Source organism: Hypanus sabinus, chromosome 17 (genome assembly GCF_030144855.1).
Source record: "Hypanus sabinus isolate sHypSab1 chromosome 17, sHypSab1.hap1, whole genome shotgun sequence".
NCBI lineage: Eukaryota > Metazoa > Chordata > Chondrichthyes > Myliobatiformes > Dasyatidae > Hypanus > Hypanus sabinus.
This window is the reverse complement of record NC_082722.1, coordinates 48397971-48424071: the sequence shown is the minus strand read 5'-3', so window position 1 is coordinate 48424071 and position 26101 is coordinate 48397971. Positions and strand designations below refer to the sequence as shown.

The window sequence follows — 26101 nt, the reverse complement described above, 5'->3', positions numbered from 1 at the left end:
CAGCTAGTGGATTTGCCGGCTGGTGGATTCACATTGACATGAACAGGGTGTGCATTATCTGGTCAACTGGGAAGGGCACAGTTTGGAGGAAAGGTCTTGGGTACTCCTCAGTTTCATTTTGGATCCATTGCTCGTTGAGTAGTTCAACTGGACCCATTCAGATAATCTTGGGCCATTGTGTATAAGCCCGAGAAGGGGAGGTGCTGTCAGCCCTGCACAAGCAGGCACCTCCCAGTCTCCACCCAGCTAAAAGAAATCACCTGCAACCTATTTAAACTCAGCTCTCAGCCACAGTCCTTTGTTCACTCATCAAACCAGCCAGCTTCAACCAGTTATTCCTGGACATTGTTGCCTTGTGGTTTAAACTATCTGTTCTCAATTGTTTAATAGCCACTTGTGGCTTGTTGTTTAGTAATTTGTTAATAAAAGTTATCACTCACCACTAAATCGTCTCTGTTGTTCTGCATTTGGGTCAATCCTCCCCCACATTTCATGACAACTACAATATTAATGATATGGTTAAAAAAAATCCAAGTTAGATATCAAAAGATTTGCATGAATGCCATTTGATGATGTAAAAGTTGGTGCTGAATTATAATATTAAAGCAACATACTGTGTATTGAGGCTACTTGTTTTCAAAGATATCTAAACTTGACTCAGTATAGAACACTGCATTTAATCTTGATTAAAATACTCTCATTGGGCTGATAAGGAAAAATATCAACCTGAATAACAAAAATGCAAAAAGGCCCTAGACTTGATTTCTAGTGGTTGGTTTGAGGCTTTACTACGCAAGCACTAAATATTGTTTCATCAAAATGCAGAGAGGAAACTCTGACTCAACACTTCATATGCCACTATGGAACTAATTGTTCTTCCACTTAATTTAATTGGGGAAAATATCAGACAGGCTAGAAGAAACATTAGTAAATTCCCCAAATTAGTTCTGTCAGTGTTCTCTTTGGGTGATGCCTAACAATCAGGCAATAAGGACAAAAATCAATCTCATCTGCCACATTCAAAGCCCTTCACAGCCAAATATCCTTTGGAAACTACTGTTTAAATTCAAATATGTAGATTATCCATTGGCCAGACTAATAGAAATTAAACAATTCATCCTTAAGGCCTACCACAGCAAACAGACATCACCATAAAATGAAGGAAGCAAATCAATTTGTCAAAATATGTGAAGTGAAATTGGTCACTCATTTTCAATTCTTCCCACAATCATAAATTTCCACATATGCCTGGAACTTATTGCCCCTTTAAAACCAAAATAGAGTGTGCGGTAAACCAGATTGCCCCTCTAAAGGGCTGACTTTGGGAGAAAAAAAGGGAATTCTAACCTCCATTTGAAATTACAACTTTAAAGTATACCTTTCAATAAACACATGAAGCAATAAAACAGCTTGTTGTATTATTGGTTGATATCCAGAAGATCCTCCTCCATCACATCTGTTAGTTGTAGGTAGAAACAGTGCTGTTTTCTTCCTTTGTATTATCTCCTTAATTAATTATATAAATAGTCAAAGTGCTAAGATAGGGTGATTCTGATTCTGCTATCCATTTTTTTAATATTAGGCAGGAATGTAATTGAAAATGTACGGTATCTATTGAGGTTTTAGGAGGTTTGAATTAAAATGTCTGAAGAATTGGGAATATTTATATGATGATACTTGCTATCAGGATTCTGCTAGTAAATTGATAAGATTTAGTCATAAGCAAAAGATATAAACCATATTTTTTTCAAAATTTATTTCAAAAATAAGGCTGTTTTTTAAAAGTTTGGTACATCACTATTTGATCTTTGTGTCTTCAAACAGTGAACTATAATCATTAAAACTTCCCAAATATTGTTAAAAATCTAGCACTGATATTTCCTTTGCTCATACAGTTCTGGAAATGTCCTTTTACAGCATGTCAGATTACCCTTCACCTAATGGTCATAGAATCTTGCATGAAGTCATAGAATTGTGCACATTATAATGTATCTTTCAGCTGACCATGTCCACAGCAACCTTTTTCCTCATCTACACTAAATCACTAAATGTGTCTGCATTAGGTCTGTATCCTTAAATGCCTTTCTAAATGCTTCTTCAACATAGTGATTGTATTTAACTTTACTACTTTGTACCATTCTTTGTAAAGAAAATATTTCCCCTTAAGTTCCCTTTAAAACTCCTTCCTCTCATTTTAAACCTTACGCCTTCTTGTTTTTGATATCCATATAATGCAAAAAAATCTATCTATCCTTATCAATGACTCATATAATTTTATCTACCTCTTATCAGATTACTCAGTCTCTAAGCCTTGCCTATTATAAGTACCTGTGCAAAATCCTCTTAAACATGGAATGCTTACTATTTTACTACTTCCTCTGGCAGCGAGTTACAAGAATCGATCATTCTCTGTAACATAAATGTTTTCCTCACAGCTCCCCTTTAAAACTCCTCGCTCTTATTTTAAATCCTCTGTTATTTGATACCAACATCATGAGCAAATGATTCTGCCTATCAATGACTCATACAATGTTATATACCTCTATCAGGTCACCTTTGACCTTCTTTGGTCTAATGATCATATCTTGTATAATAATGTATATATAGCCAGCAAAACTTGAAATACTGTAGCTGTATTTGATTTTCTTGTATCTGCAGACTTTGCCACACACCAGTACCTTTGATTTCTACAACAAACAGAATAATAGTTATCCCAACCATGGTCTGAAGAATACATTAACGTCGTCTGTGATACTCACTGAACAGTCATATAGCAAACATTATAAGAAGTAACACCAGGGCCATTTTTAATGTCATTTTTTGCCCTACCCCTTCATCATTTGATTGCCCTAATATTCAGAAAACTATCAGTCTCCGTTTTGAAACCTGCCACACTCCAGGTCAGATTTTTTTTCAAGATCCACTGCTTTGTAACATGTTCACATTCCCACAGTTCCATACCATCAGCAAACTTTGAAAAGTTCCCTCGGCCAAATGTTGGCATAGATTGTGAATAGCAACACACACAAAATACTGGAGGTACTCAGCAGGCCAGGCCAGGCGGCATCTATGGAAAAGGGTAAACGGTCCACGTTTCAGGCCGAGACCCTTCATTAGAGACAAACATCATCATGTTTCTGATAGATTGTGAGTAGTTGAGGTTCAATCACCAGTCTCTGCACTGTCACTTAGGTTCCTGTTTTATTCTCGTTCTTAAATAGTCGGGTCGCATCTGCAGGAATTATTCCAGAAGCTCTAGATTTTTGGAAGATGATAACATTGTCTCTACAACCTTTGAAACTCTAAGATGTATATCATTGTCTCCTTGGTATTTAAAGTGTTTTCAGGATCATCATCTCCATAGTTTTTGTTAATGAATACTAATTTCTTTTCACTTCCTTGTTGATACTAATTGCACTCCAGTACTTCTCGGAGAAGTTTTGTCTCTTCTTCCATGAAGTTGGGCACAAAGTACTAGTTCATGCTGATAAATCATTTTTCTTTCTAGCCATAATCATGTTTGCTGATGCCCAGTGGTGACATTCAATCAGGATGAAAACTCAATGTGTTGGATGTTGATACCCTGCGAAGCTGACATTTTTGTAGGTCATCTAAGGGGCATAGACAGACACACTCAAGACATTCTTTGGATCCAGACATCATAATCAAACTGCCCAGAAGGTAAATTGTGTAGGTTATTTAATTTGTTGGTTTGGTACTGTGGAGCAGCAGCAACCATCACCAAGATTAATTCCTGCTTCTTCAGAACCCACATTTTGCTTATATTTGGCTGAACTTGTGATCTCCATCACCCAATAAATTGGTTCATGTATTGTCAGCTTTGCTCCAATCGATTCTCACCAACCATGGCAAGCAGAGTTCTATTACATTATGAAATCCTACCTTTCATATTTACTTGGTAGGGTGTGTGGGGCACGAGGAGATGTGGTTTGCTGTTGCCTAGCCAGGTGGCCAAGATCATTATTGAGCTGCCTACTCAATGGTTGGTAAGATCTGACCTTTAGATAATTTTGTCCAATTAGTGGTTGGCAAATGTAGTGAAAATAGATCCTATCTTCATTTTGGTCACCATCAGCTAACATCATCATCAGAAATACTTACTCAAATGTAATTATTGTTTAATTATTAATTATTGTTTCAAAAATGCAATAAAGTAGGAATATTGAAAGTAACAAGATTTTTGTGCATAAGTATTTTTGGAATAAAGACATACACATTTAAGTAGATTTGGATTTTAAAAATGTTTTCCAATTATCATTAGATTAGATATTCTGATTATATTTCCCCAGGTATCATGATTTTCATAACTATAGCCCTTTAAATGAACCACAACTTGAGGAAATGCTACAAATAATCATCTCAATTTCATGTTCCATGTTTACATTTTCTAGTTATTTAATGCTTCTAATTAAAAACTTTCCAACTATTTTTGCTTTTGTTTTATGCTTCGTGTTTTGCAGTTGTATTAAAGCACAATTGCTATTAAAAAAAAGGCTATCTTCAAGTGAAACAATGTTGAAAATTTATATTCCAAGTATTTGTGGAAAAACTTTACAAACGTCTGTCACTGTACAATGGCTAAGTTGCTTCATGGCAAGGTATTCACAAGATCTTTCAGTTGTATGCAAGGCATTTTGTTCCACGTTCATTGTAGGAATTTCTTGCAATATTACAACAGTTTTGTATGCACTTAAAGTTTCAGTGGGTTTGTTTTAAATACAATGAAAAAAGCACTAAATTTGTAAAAAAAAAAGCAAATTAATTTTAATATTTTTGCTGCAATGGTTTAATTCTTTTCATCGTCTATATAACATATTTCCCGTTGTGTTCCTTCATAAATGATGCAGTTAATGTCTTCAATTCATATTTAGAGGATTGTTACAGCCCATTAAATACAATACTTTTCTCCTTCTGCAGTCCATTCATATAAACTTACCTGATCATTAAAATTTAAACTTTGGTTCATTAAGTGAAATAACACAAACCTTAATATTAACTGCAAGGTTCAAGGTTGTTGTGACAGGTTTCATTACTTGAAAATTGTTTAAGTCTGGTTTCATATCAGTGCAAACTGATACAATATGATTGCATATTTTAAGGGCTTTTCATCATTATTACATGGTATACAAGACAATTATGTAAATATATATTATCTTATCTTCATCTTTTAAAAGGGGTCATTAATCACTTCAAGGGTAGCAGGATGATCCAGAAGGGTAACGTGATGATACAGCAAACTCAAGAGTTCTCTGTGTGGAGCTTGCATGATCTCCCTCTGACCGTGGGTTTCCCATGATTGCTCCGATTTTCTTTTCATACCCTGAAGTATGGTCTGGGTGTGTGACAGATGCCTATTGTAAATTTCCACTGGTAATATGTGGAGGCAGGAAAATCGTGGGAATTAATCATCTATGTGAAGGACTGTAGATTATAGAGAAATAAGGGAAATAGAGTTGCCATGCTCAGAGCCAGCACAGACTCGACGGGCTGAATGCCTTTTTTAACCGGAATGGATTAATTCAAGTAACATTGTAAGAATATAAAACTTAATTTGTCTTCCACTTCTACAGTTCACAATGATGTGGCAGGTGGATGAGTATTCCAGAGATGGCGGAAAATAACTGCATTAATTTGTTGACATTCTTACTGCAGACTCCGTGAACTGAACGCCAAAACGCGAGTGTATGAAAATAAGTACAGCCTTTTTAATTTTGAAGAAGCTTCTTTGTGGTTCAATTTAAGGTGACATTTTAAAATACTGGAATGCTAGTTTTCCAGTGTGTTACAGACATCCTTTTGGTTTAATTCGGATTTGCTTTTTATCATATCAACTTCCGCTTCCATCCCACTTTAGGTAATTTAAAATGTAATACCATGTAATCGGAGCAATCCAAACATACAGCATTGTTTCCGGTACGTTATAAATTAATAATATATCATATTTGAATAAACTGTTACTATTATCACCCCAACGTGATTATCAACGTACTACCCAAAGATCCTCTAAATCTGTGGCATTATCACTGCAATTCCGTGCTTTGTTAATCGATATTATTTGTCGGTAAAGAATCGTTCTCTTAAAGGGTTCCAGCCCATTTTTTTTCCGTCTGGTCATTCCCTACCCCTTCCGTGTTACACATAGATATTTGGTCTCAGTGACTTTATTGTGATCACCGCCATAGGACTGAAATCATAAATTAGTCCCATGCAGAGTTAAAGCAGACCCGGTTGCTTCGCAATAAAATTTGGTGCATGCTGTTCTTCGGTTGCAGTTGAACACAAGCTCCACAATATTTGAAAACCGCATTTTATTCCACAATGCGGAAAAGTTTTGTACGATGGCCAAGACTAGACAAGCGAGTTTATTTGAATAACCTGAAAGCTTCGATACAATAATTACATGATTTCTGCTAAGTCAGCAGACCTGGATATTAACTTGCAAACATTGCCTAGTCATCACGAGCCTATCATGAAACCTTCGCGGTTAAATAACACGGCCTCTTCTTATTCCTTCTTATGGAATGGTTGCCATGTTCCTTATTGATCTACATTTTTGCCTATTCATGTTTATAGCTCTGTGCACATCTAAAACCACATTTTCTTTAGAATAATTGGCTTTATAATTCATAGAAAACCCACCACTCATTCACACCTGCCAGTGCAGATAAATATTATTTGTTCACACATCTTTACGGAATGCCTTGTTGCTGGCATTGCATCGCATGTACTGTTTACAATATTTTACTTCATATATTTATACAGTATGTCTTTAATTTGGGCGTCTATCTTATTACGAGGCTTGAAAGTTTTCTCTAGTTGTCGTAATTGCATTGTTTTAGACACAGCCTTTCAAACTAACAAGGATAAAGCCTGTATCCTTGGCTGCACTTTTTAGCTGTAGTGTAATTTCAATGTTTGCCTTTGATTGCTTTTTATCTTCACTTATAATTGGTCTTGCAGTGATTTCATTTCCATTATGTTTATGCATTTGTGGTTTGGACGTTGAAACAAGTTCTTCAGTTTCACAAATCATTGATACCGACCGATAAAGGAAATCTCCCGCATTCTTATCTTACAATTTCTGATTTAGCCTGACAGATTGGTAATTTATTACTAAATTACAGATTTTAGGAAACATGTTTCTCCTGGGATTCTCTTCGGTAACTAACTCCAATTATTAACTTTGTAGCTGTTTTACTATTAATACATATCTCAATCGCACCTCTTTAGTTCGCAAAAAAAGTCACCGTTTGAATAAGCAGTTTTAAGTTTCTTCTCCTACCTCCATCTCTATAGGTCTCTGTTCCGTATCCATCTTGTAGCCCATTGTTCCAGGTCCCCTCATACTTGGCTCCGCTGCCAATGCTCTCCCGGACCCCATATCGTCCTTTGAATCCATGGCACCATTCTCCTTTGTAGACCCACTTTCCCTTGCTTTCCACTCCAATACCATGTCTCTTTCCTTGTGCCCATGTCCCTTGGTAAGTATTACCACTTGGCCAGGTATATACACCCACCACCTCGAAACCATGGCTCCAAGATCCCGCGTACTCTCCTTGCCCCTTTGGGCCGGTGCAGATGCCATGTCCATGAGCCTTGCCATCTTCCCAACCTCCACAATACGACCCTCCATCATCAAAATCGAACCTGCCACCCCTGGACATGCATGAAATGAGGATCACAATTCAGAGCAAGAAGGCGTTTGGACTACTAAATCGGACAAAACAAAAACAAACAAGAAAGAAAAAAAAGACAAGCAACGCCTTCAACAAACGTGACGGGTCCACTAAAAATTAACCAACGGTTGGTTACTAGCAAAATCCAGTCATCTGGGATTCGACCGTCTTCGATAATTATTCAGAAATGCTGGCATATTTATAAGGAAATCTTCTAAAGAATCGCCGATATTCAGTTGGTTAGGATTACGCCTTTTGGCACAGCAATGCGTCTCTACACCTCAAGAGAAAAACAACAGACCTGATGTTTTTTTCCAATCTTGCACCATTGCTCTTATGCTGGAGGGAGGATGCTTGTGTATTCTGAGCAGTCTGGAGTGGATGTTGCTGAATCAAGGGATTGCGGAGATGCACTCTCTCCCGCTCCTGAGTCCTTCCTGATGGCTCTGTTTATAAAACCCCGTTAAAGGGAACAGGTCTCCTCTCAACCCTTCTCGATAAATTGAAGGCGCAGGAACTTGCGTAACATTCATGCACTCTTAGAGAATCCCATTGCTCGGATCTGTTACTGCTGTAGAGACCAGGCTAATCTCTCAACATCGGATATTTCAAAGCCACGCCGAGCCTTCAGAAAATGATCAGCGCCAGCTAGTTATGTCGAAAATGGGGCTCCTGCGATCATTTACATCGGAAATTTGGTATTATACTTAAATCTTGTATCAATGGTTTATTTTATGTATATGTGTGTGTATATACATACATAACGTGAAAATGTTATTTTGAAATAAGTTCGTCTAGCTTTACATTTAATATTTAGTATTTTTGACGTCGAATTGATTCACATTTTGTTATTGTACAGCTGGACGTTCACTGCTTTCGCATCAATTAGAAGGGAGGGTCCAATAAAAGACAATATGTTATTTATTGAAATACTGTGGGTACAATCACCAGATGATACAATTGGTGTTGAGAACGGCAGGTTGCATTTGTGGATACAGTACCATAGTATTTCTGCTTACTTCTTTTAATGACTTATATACCCGTCGATTGCATAAACAAGTTCCGAATACATTGTATGTGTGTGGATTTGCACGTTGCTAAATGATGCATTAATCAATAAGGACAAAGCGGCCTTGAGGCGGAATAAGATTATTCTAGTTGGCCGGCTGTTTGGCTGTTACATTATCTGCAAATTATAATTTTTCTCCGGTGCAATGCTGGCTTTGTTTTTTTTTTGGGGGGGGGGGGTTTGACATTGGCTTTAATCAAAAAAATGTGTTCGTGGTGTGTCGCCTGAAATTCGCAGTCTAATTAGGTCTACTGTTTCCCTTCCGGCCTATTGTCAGCAAATCATATTGGCTTAAAATAATAACTTTTCCTTAGGAATGTTAACCCACAGTCCTCTATATTTAACCTCTTTTTCCCTTTTTTGTATTGATAGTGTGCAATTTGTTCTTGCGTGTATATTTTCAAAGCTTATCAAATTCGATGTGTTGGCAATCATCCAAACTGATTGATAGTCTGTTTTGTTAGAGGTAAAGTGTAAACGGGAGAGACACCATCTGGACACGCGTTTTCTTTACAATTGACAAAAAGTTAATTTTGAACAATTTTGGAACACAATAAAAGACTTTAAACAAAAAAAAACAGAAAATGCTGGAAATAATTAGCCAGTCAGGCCACACCTGTGGGAAGAGATACAGTTAAGTATTTAGGTAGAGACCCTTCCTCAGAACCCAGAGACAAAACCATCAGGGAGGATGGTACAACTACAGGAATAAGCTGCAAACAAAGTTACCTGGTCAGTCAGTGAGCAAATGGGAGGATGTGGAAGTTGCAAAATGTAGAGCAGGAAGACAAGCCCAGTGAGCCAGGCTAGGCTTGCAATTCATTCTCAGAGAATAGAAGCAAGCCATTCTAATAAAACAAATGGATGGATGATTGACACAGACTGAAACTTCAAGTTACCTTAAGTTGTACAATTCAAAACTGCATCCAGAAGGAAGGTGAGGTGCCATTCCTAAAAATTATGTTGGCTTCACTCTGACAGGACAGGCCAATAATCAGAGTGGAAGTGGGATGGAGAACTACAGTGGCAGGCAACAACAGGAAGCTGAGGGTCACTACTCTGGATGAAATACAGGTGTTCTGCAAAGTTAATGCCCTATCTGCATTCCTTCATTGTGAACATCAAATACAGGAAACTAAATTAGAAGAAGTGCAAGTGAACTGCTGCTTCACCTGTAAAGACTGGGTCACTGGATGGTGGGAAGGAAAAACGTGAGAAGACTTTGATTTGTATTGCCTGTATTTACAAAGGTAAGTGCCTTATAAAGGGGTGGCCCATGGGAATGGAAGAGAGGACCAGGAAGTCATGAAGGGAATAGTTGTGCAAATTATTGAGGAGGAAAAAGGAAAACATTTGATGGTGGAATCTCTTTAAAGTGCAGAGAATGAACTGTTAAATGTGAAGGCTAGTGGGATGAAAGGTGTTGACAAGGGGAAATCTATCCTGGTGGTGAAGGAGTTGAGATTAGAAATGGATAAGATGTGGTCAAGGACTTTGTTAACAATGGAGAGCTGTGGTTAGGAAATAAAAACTATTTCAGAGGGATCTGTATGGGAAGTTCAATCATTGGAGTAAATATGATGAAGATGGAGGAAATGGGACTTTTGTACAGTCCTTACAGGCAGGGTAGTATTAAGAGCATACAAGACAGCTGTAGGAGTCAGTAAGTTTGTAATGGATGTTGAAAGTTCACCTTTCTCCTGAGACATAGACAGTGAGATCTAGAAAAAGGGAACAGTCATAGCTTAACCATGTGAAGGGAGAGAGCAGGATGGAAATAGGCAAGAAAAGTAATGAAATTGAAGGGTAATACACAACTTCAGAAGACACACCAATGCAACTGTAAATGTATCAGGAAAAGAGTTTCATCACCTATATCACAAAAAGACAGGAAGAGTTTTGACCCACATGAGCATACACAGCTTCAACTTTGATCTTGAGCAAGTGAGTAGATTTGAATAAATTATTCAATGTGAAGCAATTACTTCCATTTTAACAAAATAAATTATTCCTTTAACGTGCATGAGGTTCAGAGAAGTGGTAGGAATTAACAGACAAACAGGTTACAGTTTGTTTTTAATGAAATTGCACCAGTTAAGTCTTCCTGAGAATAATGTAATTCTTGTTCCAGGTACTACAGAACGTATTGTCTGCAGTCAACAATTGTCTCTTCTGGTTGGTAGAATTCAAATAGCAAAAGAGTCCATGATTATTAGAAGATGCTGGTGAATGCCACTTACAAACATTAACTGAATAAATGAACATAGTTGGCCGTTCAGCTATAATGATGAATCCCAACCCAACTAGTTGAAATACTTATTTATCAGAAGCCTTGTGAATTTCTGACAGTGCCCAAAAGTAAACATCAAGAGGTAACTTATTATTTAATTATAATCTGTGTATGCTGTAATAAGAAAAACTAATTTTAATTTTTTCACCACAAGGAACAATACAAAGTCCAAGGATATTATCCTCCAACACAATAGTCCTATTCCATTCTGATGATCAATCAAAGGTAAGCCATGCAGTATATAGATAACGTTATTGAATACCAGCTTAGGCGCTATTATAGTTATAGTAAATGGAATATAGCTTCTGGAAAACATTTCATTTGTCTATTTATTTGTGGTAATATTACTTCATCTGTTGTGTGTGAGTTACGTGAACTGAGTTGTGAACTTTGGTCCAGAGGAACGTTATTTTGTAACTGTCTACCAATTTTTTAAATATATAAATCTACTAATTCCCATGGATAAGTTGACTATACCTCTTTCCACCCCCGTCTCCTGTTCCTTCATCTGCACCACATCTGTTCCTAGAATAAGGCTTTCCAGGACCTCAAAGATGTCCTCCTCCTTAAAAGAACGGGGTTTCCCTTCCTCCACCTTCTCCATTTCCCAGACATCTGAACTCACCCTATCTTCCTGCTGCCTTAACAGGGATAGGGTTCCTCTTGTCTTCACCTACCACTCCAAGAGCCTCCACATCCAATACATGAAGATGCACATTCATCATTTTAAGAACTGCTACTTCCCTTTCTACCATCAAATTTCTAGTGTCCATGAATACTACCTCACTATTTTGCACCCTTTTTGCACTAATTTATTTTTTATATATTTTTATTGTAATTTATAGTAATTTTATGTATTGCACTGTACTGCTGCCCAAAGCAAAATTCATGACATGTCAGCATTAATAAACCTGAGTCACATTCTATCATGAAATTGGGAGGTGTCGATGGTGAAGAAGGTTATGATAGATTACAGAGGGATCTTTATCAGTTGGATAGACTGAAGCTTTTTAACTTGGGCCATGGAGCAGCAAATGGAATTCAATACAGATAAGTGTTAGATGACACACTTTGAAGTCATACTAGTGTCAGATTTGACCTATGAATGGTAGAGCACTGGGGAGTAATAAGACACAGGTCCTCAGACTACAATTACATAGTTCATGGAAAGCAGTGTGGCAGGTAGACATGGTGATGAAGAAGGCATTCAATAAGCTGACCTTCATCTGTTAGAGCACTGAGTATTGTCGTTAGGACATTTTGTTGCAGTTACATTAGCCATTGGTGACACTGCACTTCGGAGTTCTTTGTAATTTTTTTGGAGGAAAGACTGGAAAGAATGCAGAAAAAAGTATTACAATAATGTTGCAGTCTAGGCATTTCTGTAAGGTTGCTGCTCATTCTCCTATGTTCTAAAGAATAAAGCCCTAGCCAGGCCTGAGGCGTAGGGAGAGATTGGCCTGGCCACGGCTTTATTCTTACATAGGAGAATGAGCAGCAACCTTACAGAAATGTTTAAATTATGAGAGGTATAGATAAGGTAGATGGCAACAGTCTTTTCCAGGGTAGGGGAGTCCAAAATTAGGGGGCACAAGTTTAGGATGAAGGGAAAAGATTTACAAGGAACCTAAGGGACAACTTTTTATATACCTCTGTAAGATCACTCCTTAAGCCTTCTACTGTCCATGGAAAAAAGCTTCTGTTTATCCAGTATCTCTTCTTAACTCAAGCCCTCCAGCTTCAGGAACATCCTTGTACTTTTTTTCATTTAAGTTCAAGTTTGAGTTTATTGTCATTCACTGGTATGCATGCACAGTGAGATTGAGAAATCAGATTTATTATCCATGGCATACTGAATGTTGTGAAATTTGTTGCTTTGCAGCAGCATTACAATGCTATACATAGTAATATAAACTCCAGTACTGTATATATAAAAATATATTAAATAAGTAGTGCAAAAAGAGACGGAAAAATACTGAGGTGTTCATGGGTTCATTGTCCATTCAGAAATCCGATGGTTGAGGGGGAAGAAGCTGTTACTGAAACGTTGAGTGCATGTCTTCAGGATCCTGTACCTCCTTCTTGATGGTAGCAATGAGAAGAGGGCATATCCTGAGTGACAGGAGTCCTTAAAGAAAGATGCCACCTTTTTAAGGCATCGCCTTTCGAAATGTCTTTGGTGCTGGGGAGGCTCATGCGCATGATGGAGCTGGCTGAGTTTACAACTTCTTGCAGCTTTTTCTGATCCTATGCAGTGGTCCCACCATACCAGATGGTGATGCAACCAGTTAGAATGCTCCCCATGGTATATCTGTAGAAATTTGCTAGAGTCTTTGGTGACATACCAAATCTTTTCAAGCTCCTAATGAAATATAGTATCATTGGTGAATTTATAAATGGTGTTTAAGAGTTGTGCTTAGCCACACAGTCATGTGTTAAGGCAGAGTAGAGCAGTGGGTGAAACACGCATCCTTGAGGTGTGCCTGTACTGGTTGTCAGCAAGGAGGAGATATTATTTGCGATCTGCACTGGCTGTTATCTCTCAATGAGGAAGTAAAGGAGAAAGGTACAGAGGACCAGGTTCAAAAACTGTTGATTAGTACTGATGGACTGATTTATTTGATTACTGATCAATTTTTGTTCATTTGCTTCCAAATCATTTATCCAACTAACAAATAACAGGAGTCCCTGACCCCTGCAGCACACTACCAGTAACCCATTCTGAGACATAAACTGCAACCACCAGCTGTTAATAATGTGAGCTTTAGTTTTGTAGAAGCAGATTTTAGATATTTTTCCATCAAGTTGAAAGAAAACTTAATGAACAGATTACTTTGCCACACCCAAGCCATTCCAAGAAAGATCTCTAACTTCTCTAGACACGTTATTTTCCTGGCTTCTTAACATGGCCTAAAGCTGGGAAACAAATTAGGAAGGAAAAAATAGGTAAGTATGACATTGAACAAAAATAACTTTATATTTGGCATTTTATTACACCAGTAATTCTTGTTGTGTGAAGCTGTTTTATTGTTTTTTTTAAATAGCTGCATAACATGAATTTCTGGTACCTTTTTACACTGATGGAAGGTGGATTATCATAAACAATACAGTGATTCTAAACCACCCATTCTACTAAATGCCTCAGTTTATCAAATTTATTATTAGATCAAATTCAGTGGTAGCAAAATTACAAAAATTCTTTTAAAATGACAGGTTTATTAATCTATGTTATTGTTACAGATTTGTTCTTGATGTTTATAAAACTATTAATACTTCATCCAAATCATTTTGAGATTGTGATGCTAATTATTACTATCAGCCTGGACACATTACATTTCATACCTTGACTTTGTATCCGAAGTGGAATATCCAGTTCTTTTATGGTGTAGGAAATAAAACAAGAAATATGATCCATTCTTTCAACTAAGGTACAACTTAATTTGCACCTCTAAATTTGTAAAAGCAACATTTTAGATAATGCATAAATCAAAAGAAAATAGATTATCCCAACATACGTAGTAATTCAAGGTTTTAAAGTATGATGGTGCTGGTTTACAGAAATAGTTATCAGCATATGGATTGGTGCTAACAACATAGGAAATAAACCACAGCAGAGAATGACTCGTTTCACTTCGATCCAATGGATTTTTTAAAGCTTTTTCTTCATAGGACAGTAAATTTAACATAAGATTTATTACTGTTGTTATAACATGATCTAAAGAAAATAGGATTGCTTTGCTACTTTCAGAATTGTTATCTGTGCCTTTAGTTAACAAAACATAATACCTTCATGTTAGTATAACTCTGCTTGATGGTTGAAAAATACGTTCCAATTGTTCCAACAACAATAGCAAGCAAATATTTTGTTTAAGCAAAGAGAAACAACTTGATGCAATTCTATAAATCATGATTTTTAGTGCAAAAATTCAAAGATCTTATCTACATTGTTACAACAATTTACATTTGCATACACATTTTCCTGTTATAAAGCTATTGTATATTTGATTAACTGAACAAGTCAGTTTTTACTGTACTGTGGATTGAAATATTGGATAGGAAGGATGATAAACATTTAAGAGGAAATGCCTAATTTTCTAATGTACTGAAGTTATGAACAGTAATTTGACTGGGCCCCTTTATAAATTCTATCTTCCCTTCTCAATCCACCTCAATTACAAACAAGTGCGTGTAGCGAGGCTTCTGCAGAATTGATCAAACTTTGATAAGTGAAGGACACAGTCAATTTTTAAATGGTTTTGGGTTCACCTTTATCCATGTATCAGGGCCTACTATTTCATAGTTATATTTCTTATAATTGCACAGATCATGTTGTCTTATTTCCTTGTTTGCCTCATAAAGGTCTTTTATAACAGGTAATAAAGGGGCACATTTGGCTAAAAGGGCCAACTCATCATTATAATCCCACTGAAGACTACCTAATTTATGAAAGTGTTTGTGAGGAATTCCATTTTGCAAAGAAGATTTGTATTCTTGTTCCGTGGCCGCATCCATATCAGGTTTAGATGGTAGTTTGTACGTACCATCTAATGTTGCTAAAGCAAATAAGACCTGATAGTGAAACAAAGGAAAAGGGCAAACAGTTCGACATAAACCAATAAAAAAGAGAGTTGGAAAAGTGGTGTGTACAATGTGCTTGTAAAGTGGAGTAACTCTATGATCTTTGATATTTAAGCACACATCCGTGGCAAGAAAAGGAAAAGAGTAGTTATAACCAGTGCAAAACATGAATACATCTGCAGGATATTCCATTCCATCATTACAAATCACACCAGTATGCGAAAATCTGTTCACACCTCTGACTAACAGGCAATTTGGAGGCAAGTGTGAGAACGTAAGTGAATGTTTATGTATCAAGACAACTTGCTTGGCAACTGAGCACAACTCCATAGCAATGTCAATCCCAGATAAACCAGCACCAAGCAGAACCAAATTCTTCCCTATGAAAGGTTCAGCAAACTTGTAGTCGTGACTGTGCATTGTCTGTCCTTTGAAATTCTCAATTTCAGGAATGTGTGGGATATAAGGATCAGAGTAGTGGCTAAAAATACAAAATTAAAACATACTAAAATCTTATGATCTATTAATTTTAATGAATAAATCTCAACATTGTTTATAAAATCATGTTAATTAAATTTTAGATATTTGTCTTTGGTTTAATCCAGTATTCAAATAATTTCTGAATTGTTTTCTTATTGCAAATTTTGTAATAGTCTGGAATTTGTAGTTAATAGCAGTGAAAAGAGACTTGCTACCCATACCTACAACTGAAATTTTGTTTGGATTTGAGTGACATTTTAAATAAGTTAGTAAGCCTTTTCAGGAAAATACCCTCCACCTGGACAATAAACACCTTAAGATAAAACAATGCTTTTAATTTTTCAATTTCTGACAACTAAGTTCTGAAAGGATTAAACTCATTGACTGAAAAATTAATCGTTACGTGTCAGATATTGTTTGGAAATTTGCTTACTTCTGAATTAATCAATTCTACATTATCTGCCATGTTTGGGAATTATTTCAAGGCATCATAATTATTATAATCATCACAGTAACTAAAACTATTAAAAGTCATCATAGACTCACCCATTACAGACAATAACTGAATCAAATCTGTCAATACTACGGCTGTGAGTCTTCAGATTCAAAGATGTTACTTCCCATGAATTCTGAGTATCTCCAGTAGGTTCAGAAACAGGATTCACTAGTTCAACATATGTGAGAAACTGTGAAAAGATGCACCAAATATTCACACATATTTTGTAGATGAAAGTGCCATTTTATTTTTTTAAAATCACTGTCCAGTAAAATTTATCCTGCTAATCCTTTGGATTGAAACGTAAAGGAACAGAAGCAGGACTGGACCATTATGCTCTGCCTACCCACATTCAGTCATAGCTAGCCCTTTACCTTTACATTATTACCTCAATATCCCTTGATTCTTTTAATATCTGAATACCTATTGAACTCGGTCTTGCATATACTCACCAACAAATGCTTCACTGCCCTGTTGGGTAATAAATTCCAAAGATTCACCCTCCCTGAGTGATGAAATTTCTTACCACCTTTGTTCTGGTTGACCAGACCCTTACGTGAGAATGTGACCCTGTCAGCAGAAACATCAATTACACATTTACCCCATCAAGCCCCAATAAGAACTGCTCTTTTGTTTTCTCCTAGAACTATGGAAATATACTGTTTGTTCAAGAGGTGGAAGATAACGCTGTGGAGTGTAAGTACCAAAATTTAGTGAAGAATGAAAAAGCTATTAAAATATCCTGCTGAAACAGCTATCAGGACTGCTGCACAAGACCAAGACCATTGGAGCCACAAGTTCCCATCGCCAACAGTGCAAGACCAACACAAGATTGTTATTCTGTACCATGTTTACTGCATGGGTGCACTGAATTTGCCAAATACTTATTCTCAAGAGGGAGAAGAAATCACAGTCACCTTTTCTTAATTGATTCAGGAATAAATAAATAGAATGAGTTACATGCTACTTCTAGTAACAGTGAATGCTATGAAAAACAATGGAAATGGAAGAAAAAAGCACAAGGCCATCTAGTCCTATGCATCAGTTAAAACATGGCAGATTGAAATCTTAATTATATCTACCCCCTTAGGTTTCAGGATCCATAATATCCCTGTCCAACAAAAGTCACCTAAGAATTATTTACTTTAGAATGATTTTTACCCTCATTGGTGAATTAACATTGCCACTGGACCCTAGGGGGGAAATGTTTACCTCCCATCTAGTGGGGATCTGAGAAAAATACCAATATGATTCTTGGTGGTCAGCTGTTTTGAACTGTGAGAACAGTCTAAGAAAATCAAACAGGCAGCCAAAATTGGTCCCATCCACAAAACGTGAAAAACATTTTATGGTTCAGTACACCATGCCTCTAAACGGACAAGAACTTTGTAGAGCTCTTAAATCTTTTATAAACATTCTAGCTAAGATTTAAAAAAAATTGAACCTTTTCAAAAATGTAAAAATATGAAAGCCAAAAACTTAACTGCTAAAATTACTCTTAAAAATTTAAAACATAAGGAACTCTACAAATCTGCAAGTCACTATAAATATAGTATTTTGAAAATTTTAAAAGAATATTTTTAACACAATAACCATCTGGAATATTTCTTTTTAAATGCCAAACTCTCAGATCTTATTTTCTGATAAGTTGATAATATCTGTGATGGTCAATCTGTCTATGTTTATACTCCCTTATCAAACAATGTAACGAGCACAAGAGATCAACTTACTACCATGCAATAAATCATTCATAACATCTTACAAATTCCTCTGTTAATACATGGAAATCCTAAAGCTGTTGAAGTTTTGAAGTATAATGACTACAACTTCAGACAGTTTCATAGTCATTACAGCATTCTGCAAAACCCAGGCTACCATCTGTAGCAATAGTACTGTTAAATAATAAATGTGGCCTTATCAATAATATTATCAAAATAAAAGATAAACTTCCTTCTCAATAAGAAATTTTATGAACTTAAAAGTTCAGAACTGTAAATGATCAGTGTTCATTCTTTTTACATATACCTTTATGTGCGGCTGAATTTCAAAGCGTTTAGTGTATTTTTCCAGATATGATCTCACATCAGTGTGATGAATGAAAGAGGGGGGGCCAACTTCAAATGGAAAATCTGGGAATCCCATGACTTCTTTTGGAAGATTTGTCCTAAAAGATAAATAAAAAACAAAAACAAAATACTACTTTCCAAATCAAATAGATTGAGGACACTTGGCGTCAAATAATAAGCTGATATTATGGGTGTCAACTTCAAACCTTTTATAGCCAGTATGAAATCAGAATCAGGTTTATTATCACAGCATATGTTGTGAAATTTGTTAACTTACCAGCAATAGTTCAATGCAACACTTAATATAGAAGAAAAAAATAATAAATAACTAAATCAATTACAGTATATGTATATTGAATAGCTTAACAATCGTGCAACAACAGAAATTATATTAAAAAGTGAGGTAGTATTCATGGGTTCAATGTCTATTTAGGAATCGGATGGCAGAGGGGAAGAAGCTGTTCCTGAATCACTGAGTGTGTGTTTTCAGACTTCTGTACCTCTTACCTGATGGTAACGATGAGAAAAGGGCATGCCCTGGGTGCTGGGGAACTTTAATAATGGATGATGCCTTTTTGAGACACTGCTCCTTGAAGGTATCCTGAGTACTTTGTAGGCTAGTACCCAACATGGAGCTGACTAAATTTACAACTCTCTGCAGCTTCTTTCACTCCTGTGTAGTAGCCCCCTCCCCCATACTAGACAGTGATGAGGCCTATCAGAATGCTCTCCACGGTACATCGATAGAAGTTTTTGAGTGTTTTTGTTGATGTACCAAATCTCTTCAAACTCCTAATGAGGTATAGTCGATATCTTGCCTTCTTTATAACTGCATCGATATGTTGGGAACAGGTTAGATCCTCAGAGATCTTGACACCCAGGAACTTGAAATTGCTCACTCTGTCCACTTCTAAGCCCTCCATGAGGATTGGTATGTGTTCCTTCATCTTACCCTTCCAGAAGTCCAGAATCAGCTTTCATCTTACTGACACTGAGTGCAAGGTTGTTGCTGAGACACCACTCCGCTAATTGGTATATCTCAGTCTTGTACACCCTCTCGTCTCCATCTGAGATTCTACCAACAAAGGTTGCATCAGCAGCAAATTTATAGATGGTATTTGAGCTACACCTAGCCACAAAGTCATGAGTATAGAGGGTGCTTTTTTGCTTATACTGCCTATTGGTAATAATTTGTATGAATACAGCATATGCTTTTCCAGTCATTTAAATGTCAGAAAAATAAACAGTGTACAGTGCTTACATTCCTCAGCAGGAGCAAAGAGATTAAACATCACGATGATTGAATCTCAATAAATCTCTACTATTAACAATTACAATCTGATCCCAGTGGTAGATAAGCAATCATACTGATTAAGCTAAAGATTAAAATTCATTGGTAAAGAAACATACAGGGGGTAAAAGTTATCTGATAGTGAGTTGTTCCGAAATGCAAAGAAATGGAAAAGCACCTTCCTTCATATAAACATACAGTCGGCCCTCCTTATCCGCGAATTCTGCATGCGTGAATTCAACCAACCGCGAATTGCGAAAACCCAGAAGTGCCCTTCCAGCACTTGTTTGAGCATGTACAGAATTTTTTCCTTGTCATTATTCCCTAAACAATGCAGTATAACAACTATTTTACATAGCATTTACATTGTATTAGGTATTATAAGTAATCTAGAGATGATTTAAAGAATACGGGAGGATGTGCGTGGGTTATCGTGGATTGGGATAAAAAAAATCTTAAGTTCTCTTACTAAGTAAGTAGGAACAGGTACATCCGGTATTATTTAGCGTCAGTTAGTCAAACGTTTGTCTCAGTATATAGTATATAATTTACCTTTCTATGCATATAAAACATATGTTTCAGTGCCGGGCTCGGGAACAGAAGTTCCCGAGTTTGATCCAGTGACAGACCGCTTTCGAGTGCGCTCTCCACCGTGCCAGGTTGATGTGGAGGATCAAAAACCCAAAACCCAATAATTAAACCACTGCGTTGCTTAGTAATAATTGTAGCTTTCATCCGGGCAGAGCCTTTCTCACTTTATCCTTTAAAATTGTTCCAATCGTTGACCGATGTAACCTAACACTTTTCCAATGACCGATGGTGTTTCACCTCTTTCCGATCGCTTTATTATTTTCAATTGTGATCGTGATTATTTTCATGAACTGAAACACTGTGGATTCAGAGCTCTGACGCCGGATCCTAATGTACACCGCACTGAGACACGTTAAATAAGGTCTGGGGTTCTGCTGGGTCCTAAGGTTCACCACATTGATACAGGTTGAATAAGGAACTTGAGCATATGCAAATTTTGGTATCCGCAAGGAGTCCTGGAACCAATCCCTCGTGGATAAGGAGGGCCGACTGTAGTTGTTAAATACTTCAGCTGGAAGAAAAAGTAGACCTACAAAGAGCATGATAAAAAGAATAAATGCACAACATTTTAAGTCAAATGACCTACTTATGAATTGTATCATTCTACATTGCATGTAGAAAAGAAGCTGAAAATATAATTATATTTTTATTCTTACCCCAATCTTATTTTTCATTCTGTAGTTCCCTGTAAGTTTTACTCCCTTCTCTTCTATTGAGCCAGCTCTTGGCAATGGCTCACTGCACCAGTTCTTTTTCCTGACTGACTGCAGTCATCTGTTTACCATTTTGGAATTTTATTTTGTTTTCTTTATATCTTGTATTGTATGGTTGTAGCCAAACCTGGCAAATGGGGCAGAAAATGTATTCTTCTACCGCCATCTGTATCCTTCAATTTTTATTGCCTTTATATTTTCCAGGTAAAAGGCAGAGTACAAATTATAGACCAACTAAAATGCAAAGATCAAAGATCAGTTAGTGACTTGCCAATTTTGACAAACCTAATATAAATATTTTCTATCTGAACAATAGTTTACATGTCACAGGACTTGGCATCAGTCAGGTAACACTTGGAGTGTTGGGCCCTAGGAAAGTGCAGATGAACCAATCCCCTCTGCACATACATGGCTCATCCATAGAGTTAAGTGCACCAAGTTCCTGGGAGTTCATGTCATGGATGACCACACCTGGTCCCTCAAAATCACCTCCCTGAATAAGAAGGGCAGCAGCGCTTCCACTTTCTGAGGAGATTGGGGCTCCCCACCACCACTCTAAATGAATTTTACAGGCACACCTTTGAGAGCGTCCTGACAAGCTGTACCTCCATCTGTTATGGGAGCAGCAGAGCATCAGACTGGAAGTCCCGATAAAGAACCATGAGAATGGCCAAGAGGAACATAGGGGTCTCCTCACCATCCATCAGGGACTTATATCAGAGCACTGCATACACAGGAACTGTATTATCAAGGATCCCACCCATCCACCCAACATCCTCTCTGACTTTCTACCATCAGGCAGACTACAATGCATAAAGACAATAACGGTCAGAACAGGATACAGCTATTAAGCTTCTGAACTCCCTACCTCTTTTCCCATGGGCCCCAAGTTCTCCCTTAACTTAAGCCATTTGTTCTCTCTATGACTTCTTAGGCTTCTTTTATCTTACATAATGTAGCATTTGTTGCTGGGTTCTCCCACAAAAAAAATTTCAAATAGTTATAAGCCTTTTTTTAATAATGATGTACTGCTGGAGGTTTTCATGAAGTCTTCTCATCTTATCAACATCCTTTTTTTTTACTGCAGTCTTGATCCTACCTGAAAACCAGAAGTTTATGGTTCTCTACCTTTTCTTTATCCTTCAAAATATAATTTTGTTGGCAAAGCCAAATTGTGCATTATTTATACTGGAGGGCTATGGACATGACATCAAAGGGAGAAGGCTGGGAATTGGGGTTGAGGAGAAGATTTTAAAAAAAGATCAGACATGATCGAATGGTGAACAGACTAGATGGGCCAGATGGCCTAATTCTGCTCCTAGGTCTGATGGTCTGGGGGTAGGTCAATGGGACTAGACAAAATAACAATGTGCACTGACTAGATGGGCCTGTTTCTGTTCTGACTATATCATAAATTGACAAACAAGAGGGATCAGGGTTATGTGGGAATTTTCTGTCTGGCAAACATAACTAGATGGAAACTGTAATATTACAGTTTGTTTTTGTTAAAGGGGCCAAGTATACTTTCAGATCTGCCACTGATACAAATATTGATGTGAAACGAACTGTTACGAAGACACAAAGTCTTCTAAGCATAATACATAAGTGAATGAGTAGAAAAATGGCATTCAGGCTTTAATTTTGTAAAGTATGAAGCTGTCCATTTTGGAAGAAAGGACAGAGAAAAGGTGTAATTTAAATAGTGTACATCACAGCAACCCAGTTTCCACAAACTGCTGCAGCATTATTTATGAATTGAAAAAAATAGTAGTTCGAAAATATCCTTAGTTTAAGTTACAAATACAGCCCCTTATCTTATTTTAACTTCAATGCCTTCGAATCCGGGCAAATATTACGCATAGAAAACAAAAGGTGAATCTTTTGCATTCACGTAAGATCTACAGAATCGTGTTCTACATTAGCAGTACATTGTCAGTCTGGCGATAAGGCGATGGGATGTACAGTACCTTAAGTCTCTGTACATGCTGGAACGTATAGGCAGACCATGGTCATCATTGCCCGTTCTCTCCGTATAAACCCAAGTACCTCCAACACAATCAGACTGCTCATATACCACCGGAGGGGCGAAGATGTGCGGCCTGGCCAGAAGGTGACGAGCGGCACAGAGTCCACTTGCCCCTGCTCCAATTACAGCCACTTTCATTATTCGTGCTTTTTTTTTGGGGGGGGGAATATGAACTTTGCGACAAACACAAAATGCTGGCTGAACTCAGCAGGCCAAGCAGCATCTACGGAACAAAACCGCGGTCTATAGCAGAACTGGAGGGGATAAAAAAGATGAGTAGTGGATTGAAAAGATGAACTTTGCCCATCTTTAGGTCCTTTCCTCGTCAAGCGTATTTGTCCATTGCGCTGCCTGCTGCCAAATTATATAAATCAATGGCGTATAACGTTTTCTCTGTTCCGATAAAAATAGACCTCACACTGAAGAAATTATTTAATAAATTGAGTACTACAACTGAAAGCACATTTCCTTCACATGTCTTCTGGCTCCAATAGAGTTTGCTATGCTGTTCGCCGCCGCCAATCGATTGTTGTTATTCAAAACTAGAAGCGTCGTCTCTGCTGTCGATCTTTGGTGGGCGTTACCAGAAGAAAATAGACAATATTTCGTCACTCGAAGATTTTTTAAAATTCCTTGTATTTCATGCAGTCTTCTTTAAAATTCTATGTATTCACTCACCGGCTCTGAGTGCAATGGCTTTATCCCCGAAGGAACCTGACTGATCAGGTTACTGCTGACGGATGCGGAGACACTGGTGACCCCTTGGCGCAATATTCTCCAGGCAGGTGATAGTCGAGAGCGTGCATTTCGCAGTTGTTCAGCTTTTTTAACCAAGGTTACTAGACGGCAAAAAGGGTAGAAACTTCACTTGTCTTGCCCTTTCTGGCTTGAGCCTAAGCTGAAATCTATAAATTACTGTTCCATCTCAGTTCAATTCTTAATCTGTAGAACATAGAAATTTACAGCACATTACAGGCCCCACAATGTTGTGCCGACCATGTAACCTACTCTAGAAACTTACTAGAATTTCCCTGCTGCATAGCCAGCTATTTTTCTAAGCTCCATGTACCTAAGAGTCTCTTAGGAGAACCCTATTGTATCCACCTCTATCACCCTCGCTGGCAGTGCATTCCACACACCCACCACTCTGAAAAACTTCCTCTGACATCTCTACCTACTTCCAAGCACCTTAAAACTATGCCCTCATGTGTTAGCCATTTCAGACCTGGGAAAAAGCCTCTGACTATTCACACAATCAATGCCTCTTATCATCTTGTTCACCTCTCTCAGATCACCTCTTATTCTCCATCACTCCAATGAGAAAAGGCCAAATTCACTCAACCTATTCTCATAGGGCATGCTCTCCAATCCAGGTACCATCCTTGTAAATCTCTCTATGCTCTCTGTCCACATCCTTCCTGTAGTGAGGTTACCAGAACTGACCACAGTACTCCCAAGTGGGGTCTAACTTAGAAACCTGTAACATGACCTCTCAGTTCTTGAACTCAAACCCAGGATTGATGAAGGCCAACACACCATACACCTTTTTAACAATACTGTCAACCTGCACAGCAGCTTTTAATGTCCTATAGACACGGACCCCAAGATCTCACTAGTCCTCCACACTGCCAGGAGTCTTACCATTAATATTATAGTTTGTCTTCAAATGTCTCACTGAAATCCATATACACTACATCCACTGCTCTACCTTCATCAATGTGTTTTGTTACATAAGAATTCAGCCAGATTCTTAAGTCATGACCAGCCCATGACAAAGCCGTGCTGACTATCCTTAATCAGATTATGTCTCTCTAAATGCTCATAAATCCTGCCTCTCTGGATCTTCTTCAACAACTTGCCCACCACTGAAGTAAGACTCAAAGGTCTATAAATTCTTAGGTTATCTCTACTCCCTTTCTTGAACAAGGGAACAACATTTGCAACCTTCCAATCCTCTGGTAATTCTCCCATCCCTATTGATGATACAAAGATCATCACCAGAGGCTCAGCAATCTCCTCCCTCACTTACCACGTTAGCCTGAGGTATATCTCGTCTAGTCCCAGTGATTTATCTAACTTAATACTTTTCAAAAGCTGCAGACTTTCTCTTTCTTAATGTCTATATGCTCAATCTTTTCAATTTGCTGTAAGTCATCCCCATAATTGCCAAGGTCCTTTTCACCAGTGAATACGGAAGCAAAGTATTCATTAAGTACCTCCGCTATTTCCTCTGACTCCATGCACATGTTTCCACACTTGCTCCTGTTTGATCCAATTCTCACACGACTCATCCTCTTGCTCTTCACATACTTGTAGAATGCCTTGGTGTTTTCCTTAATCCTGCTCACCAAGGCCTTCTCATGGCCCCTTCTAGCTCTCCAAATTTCATTCTTGAACTCCTTCCTAGCACCCTTGTAATTTTCTAGAGCTCTAACAGTATCTAGTTTCTTGAACCTTTCGTAAGCTTTTCTTTTCTCCTAAACGAGATTTTCTACATCCTTTGTACACCATGTTTCTTTTACACTACCATCCTTTCTGTGCCTCAATGGAACATACCTATGCAGAACACCATGCAAATGTTCCCTGAACATTTGCCACATTTCTGCCGTGCATTTCCCTGAGAACATCTGCTCCCAATTTATGTTCCCAAGTTCCTGCCTAGTAGCACCATATTTCCCCCACCACAACTAAATGTTTTCTCAAATTGTCTGCTCCTATCCTCCAGTGCCTAGGTAAAGGAGATAGAATTCTGATCACTTCTTCCAAAATGCTCTCCCACTGAGAGATCTGACACCTAACCAGGT

The 26101-nt window shown here is 37.6% G+C and overlaps 2 protein-coding genes across 2 annotated transcripts in view; both read right to left on the bottom strand.

Moving 5' to 3' along the window:
* jph3b (junctophilin 3b) overlaps positions 1–16799 on the bottom strand; it is a 135509-nt gene extending 118710 nt beyond the window's left edge. Inside the window, exons 1-2 of the mRNA XM_059993011.1 lie at positions 16661–16799; positions 7304–13972 (exon numbers count right to left, since the gene is read on the bottom strand). Of these exons, the coding sequence (XP_059848994.1) occupies positions 7304–7685 (382 nt within the window). The 5' untranslated portion in view covers positions 7686–13972; positions 16661–16799. The remainder of the gene's footprint in view (positions 1–7303; positions 13973–16660) is intronic.
* Positions 14060–23944, bottom strand: zgc:77439 (uncharacterized protein LOC378987 homolog). The gene is made up of 4 exons (XM_059993012.1): positions 23239–23944; positions 18636–18774; positions 16661–16800; positions 14060–16115 (listed from the first exon to the last, which is right to left on the bottom strand). The coding sequence occupies exons 1-4, from the start codon at positions 23433–23435 to the stop codon at positions 15296–15298; spliced, it is 1296 nt and encodes a 431-aa protein (XP_059848995.1). The 5' UTR covers positions 23436–23944; the 3' UTR covers positions 14060–15295.
* Between the last annotated feature and the right edge of the window lie 2157 nt (positions 23945–26101).

Excerpts from the sequence above, each read along its gene's own strand:
- zgc:77439 (XM_059993012.1), bottom strand. The coding sequence starts at position 23,435 with ATGAAAGTGGCTGTAATTGGAGCAGGGGCAAGTGGACTCTGTGCCGCT. Across the intron at positions 18,775-23,238 it reads AGCATGTACAGAGACTTAAG|GACAAATCTTCCAAAAGAAG; the intron begins GTACTGTACATC and ends TTTATCTTTTAG. Across the intron at positions 16,116-16,660 it reads TCAGTTATTGTCTGTAATGG|CCACTACTCTGATCCTTATA; the intron begins GTGAGTCTATGA and ends TTGTATTTTTAG.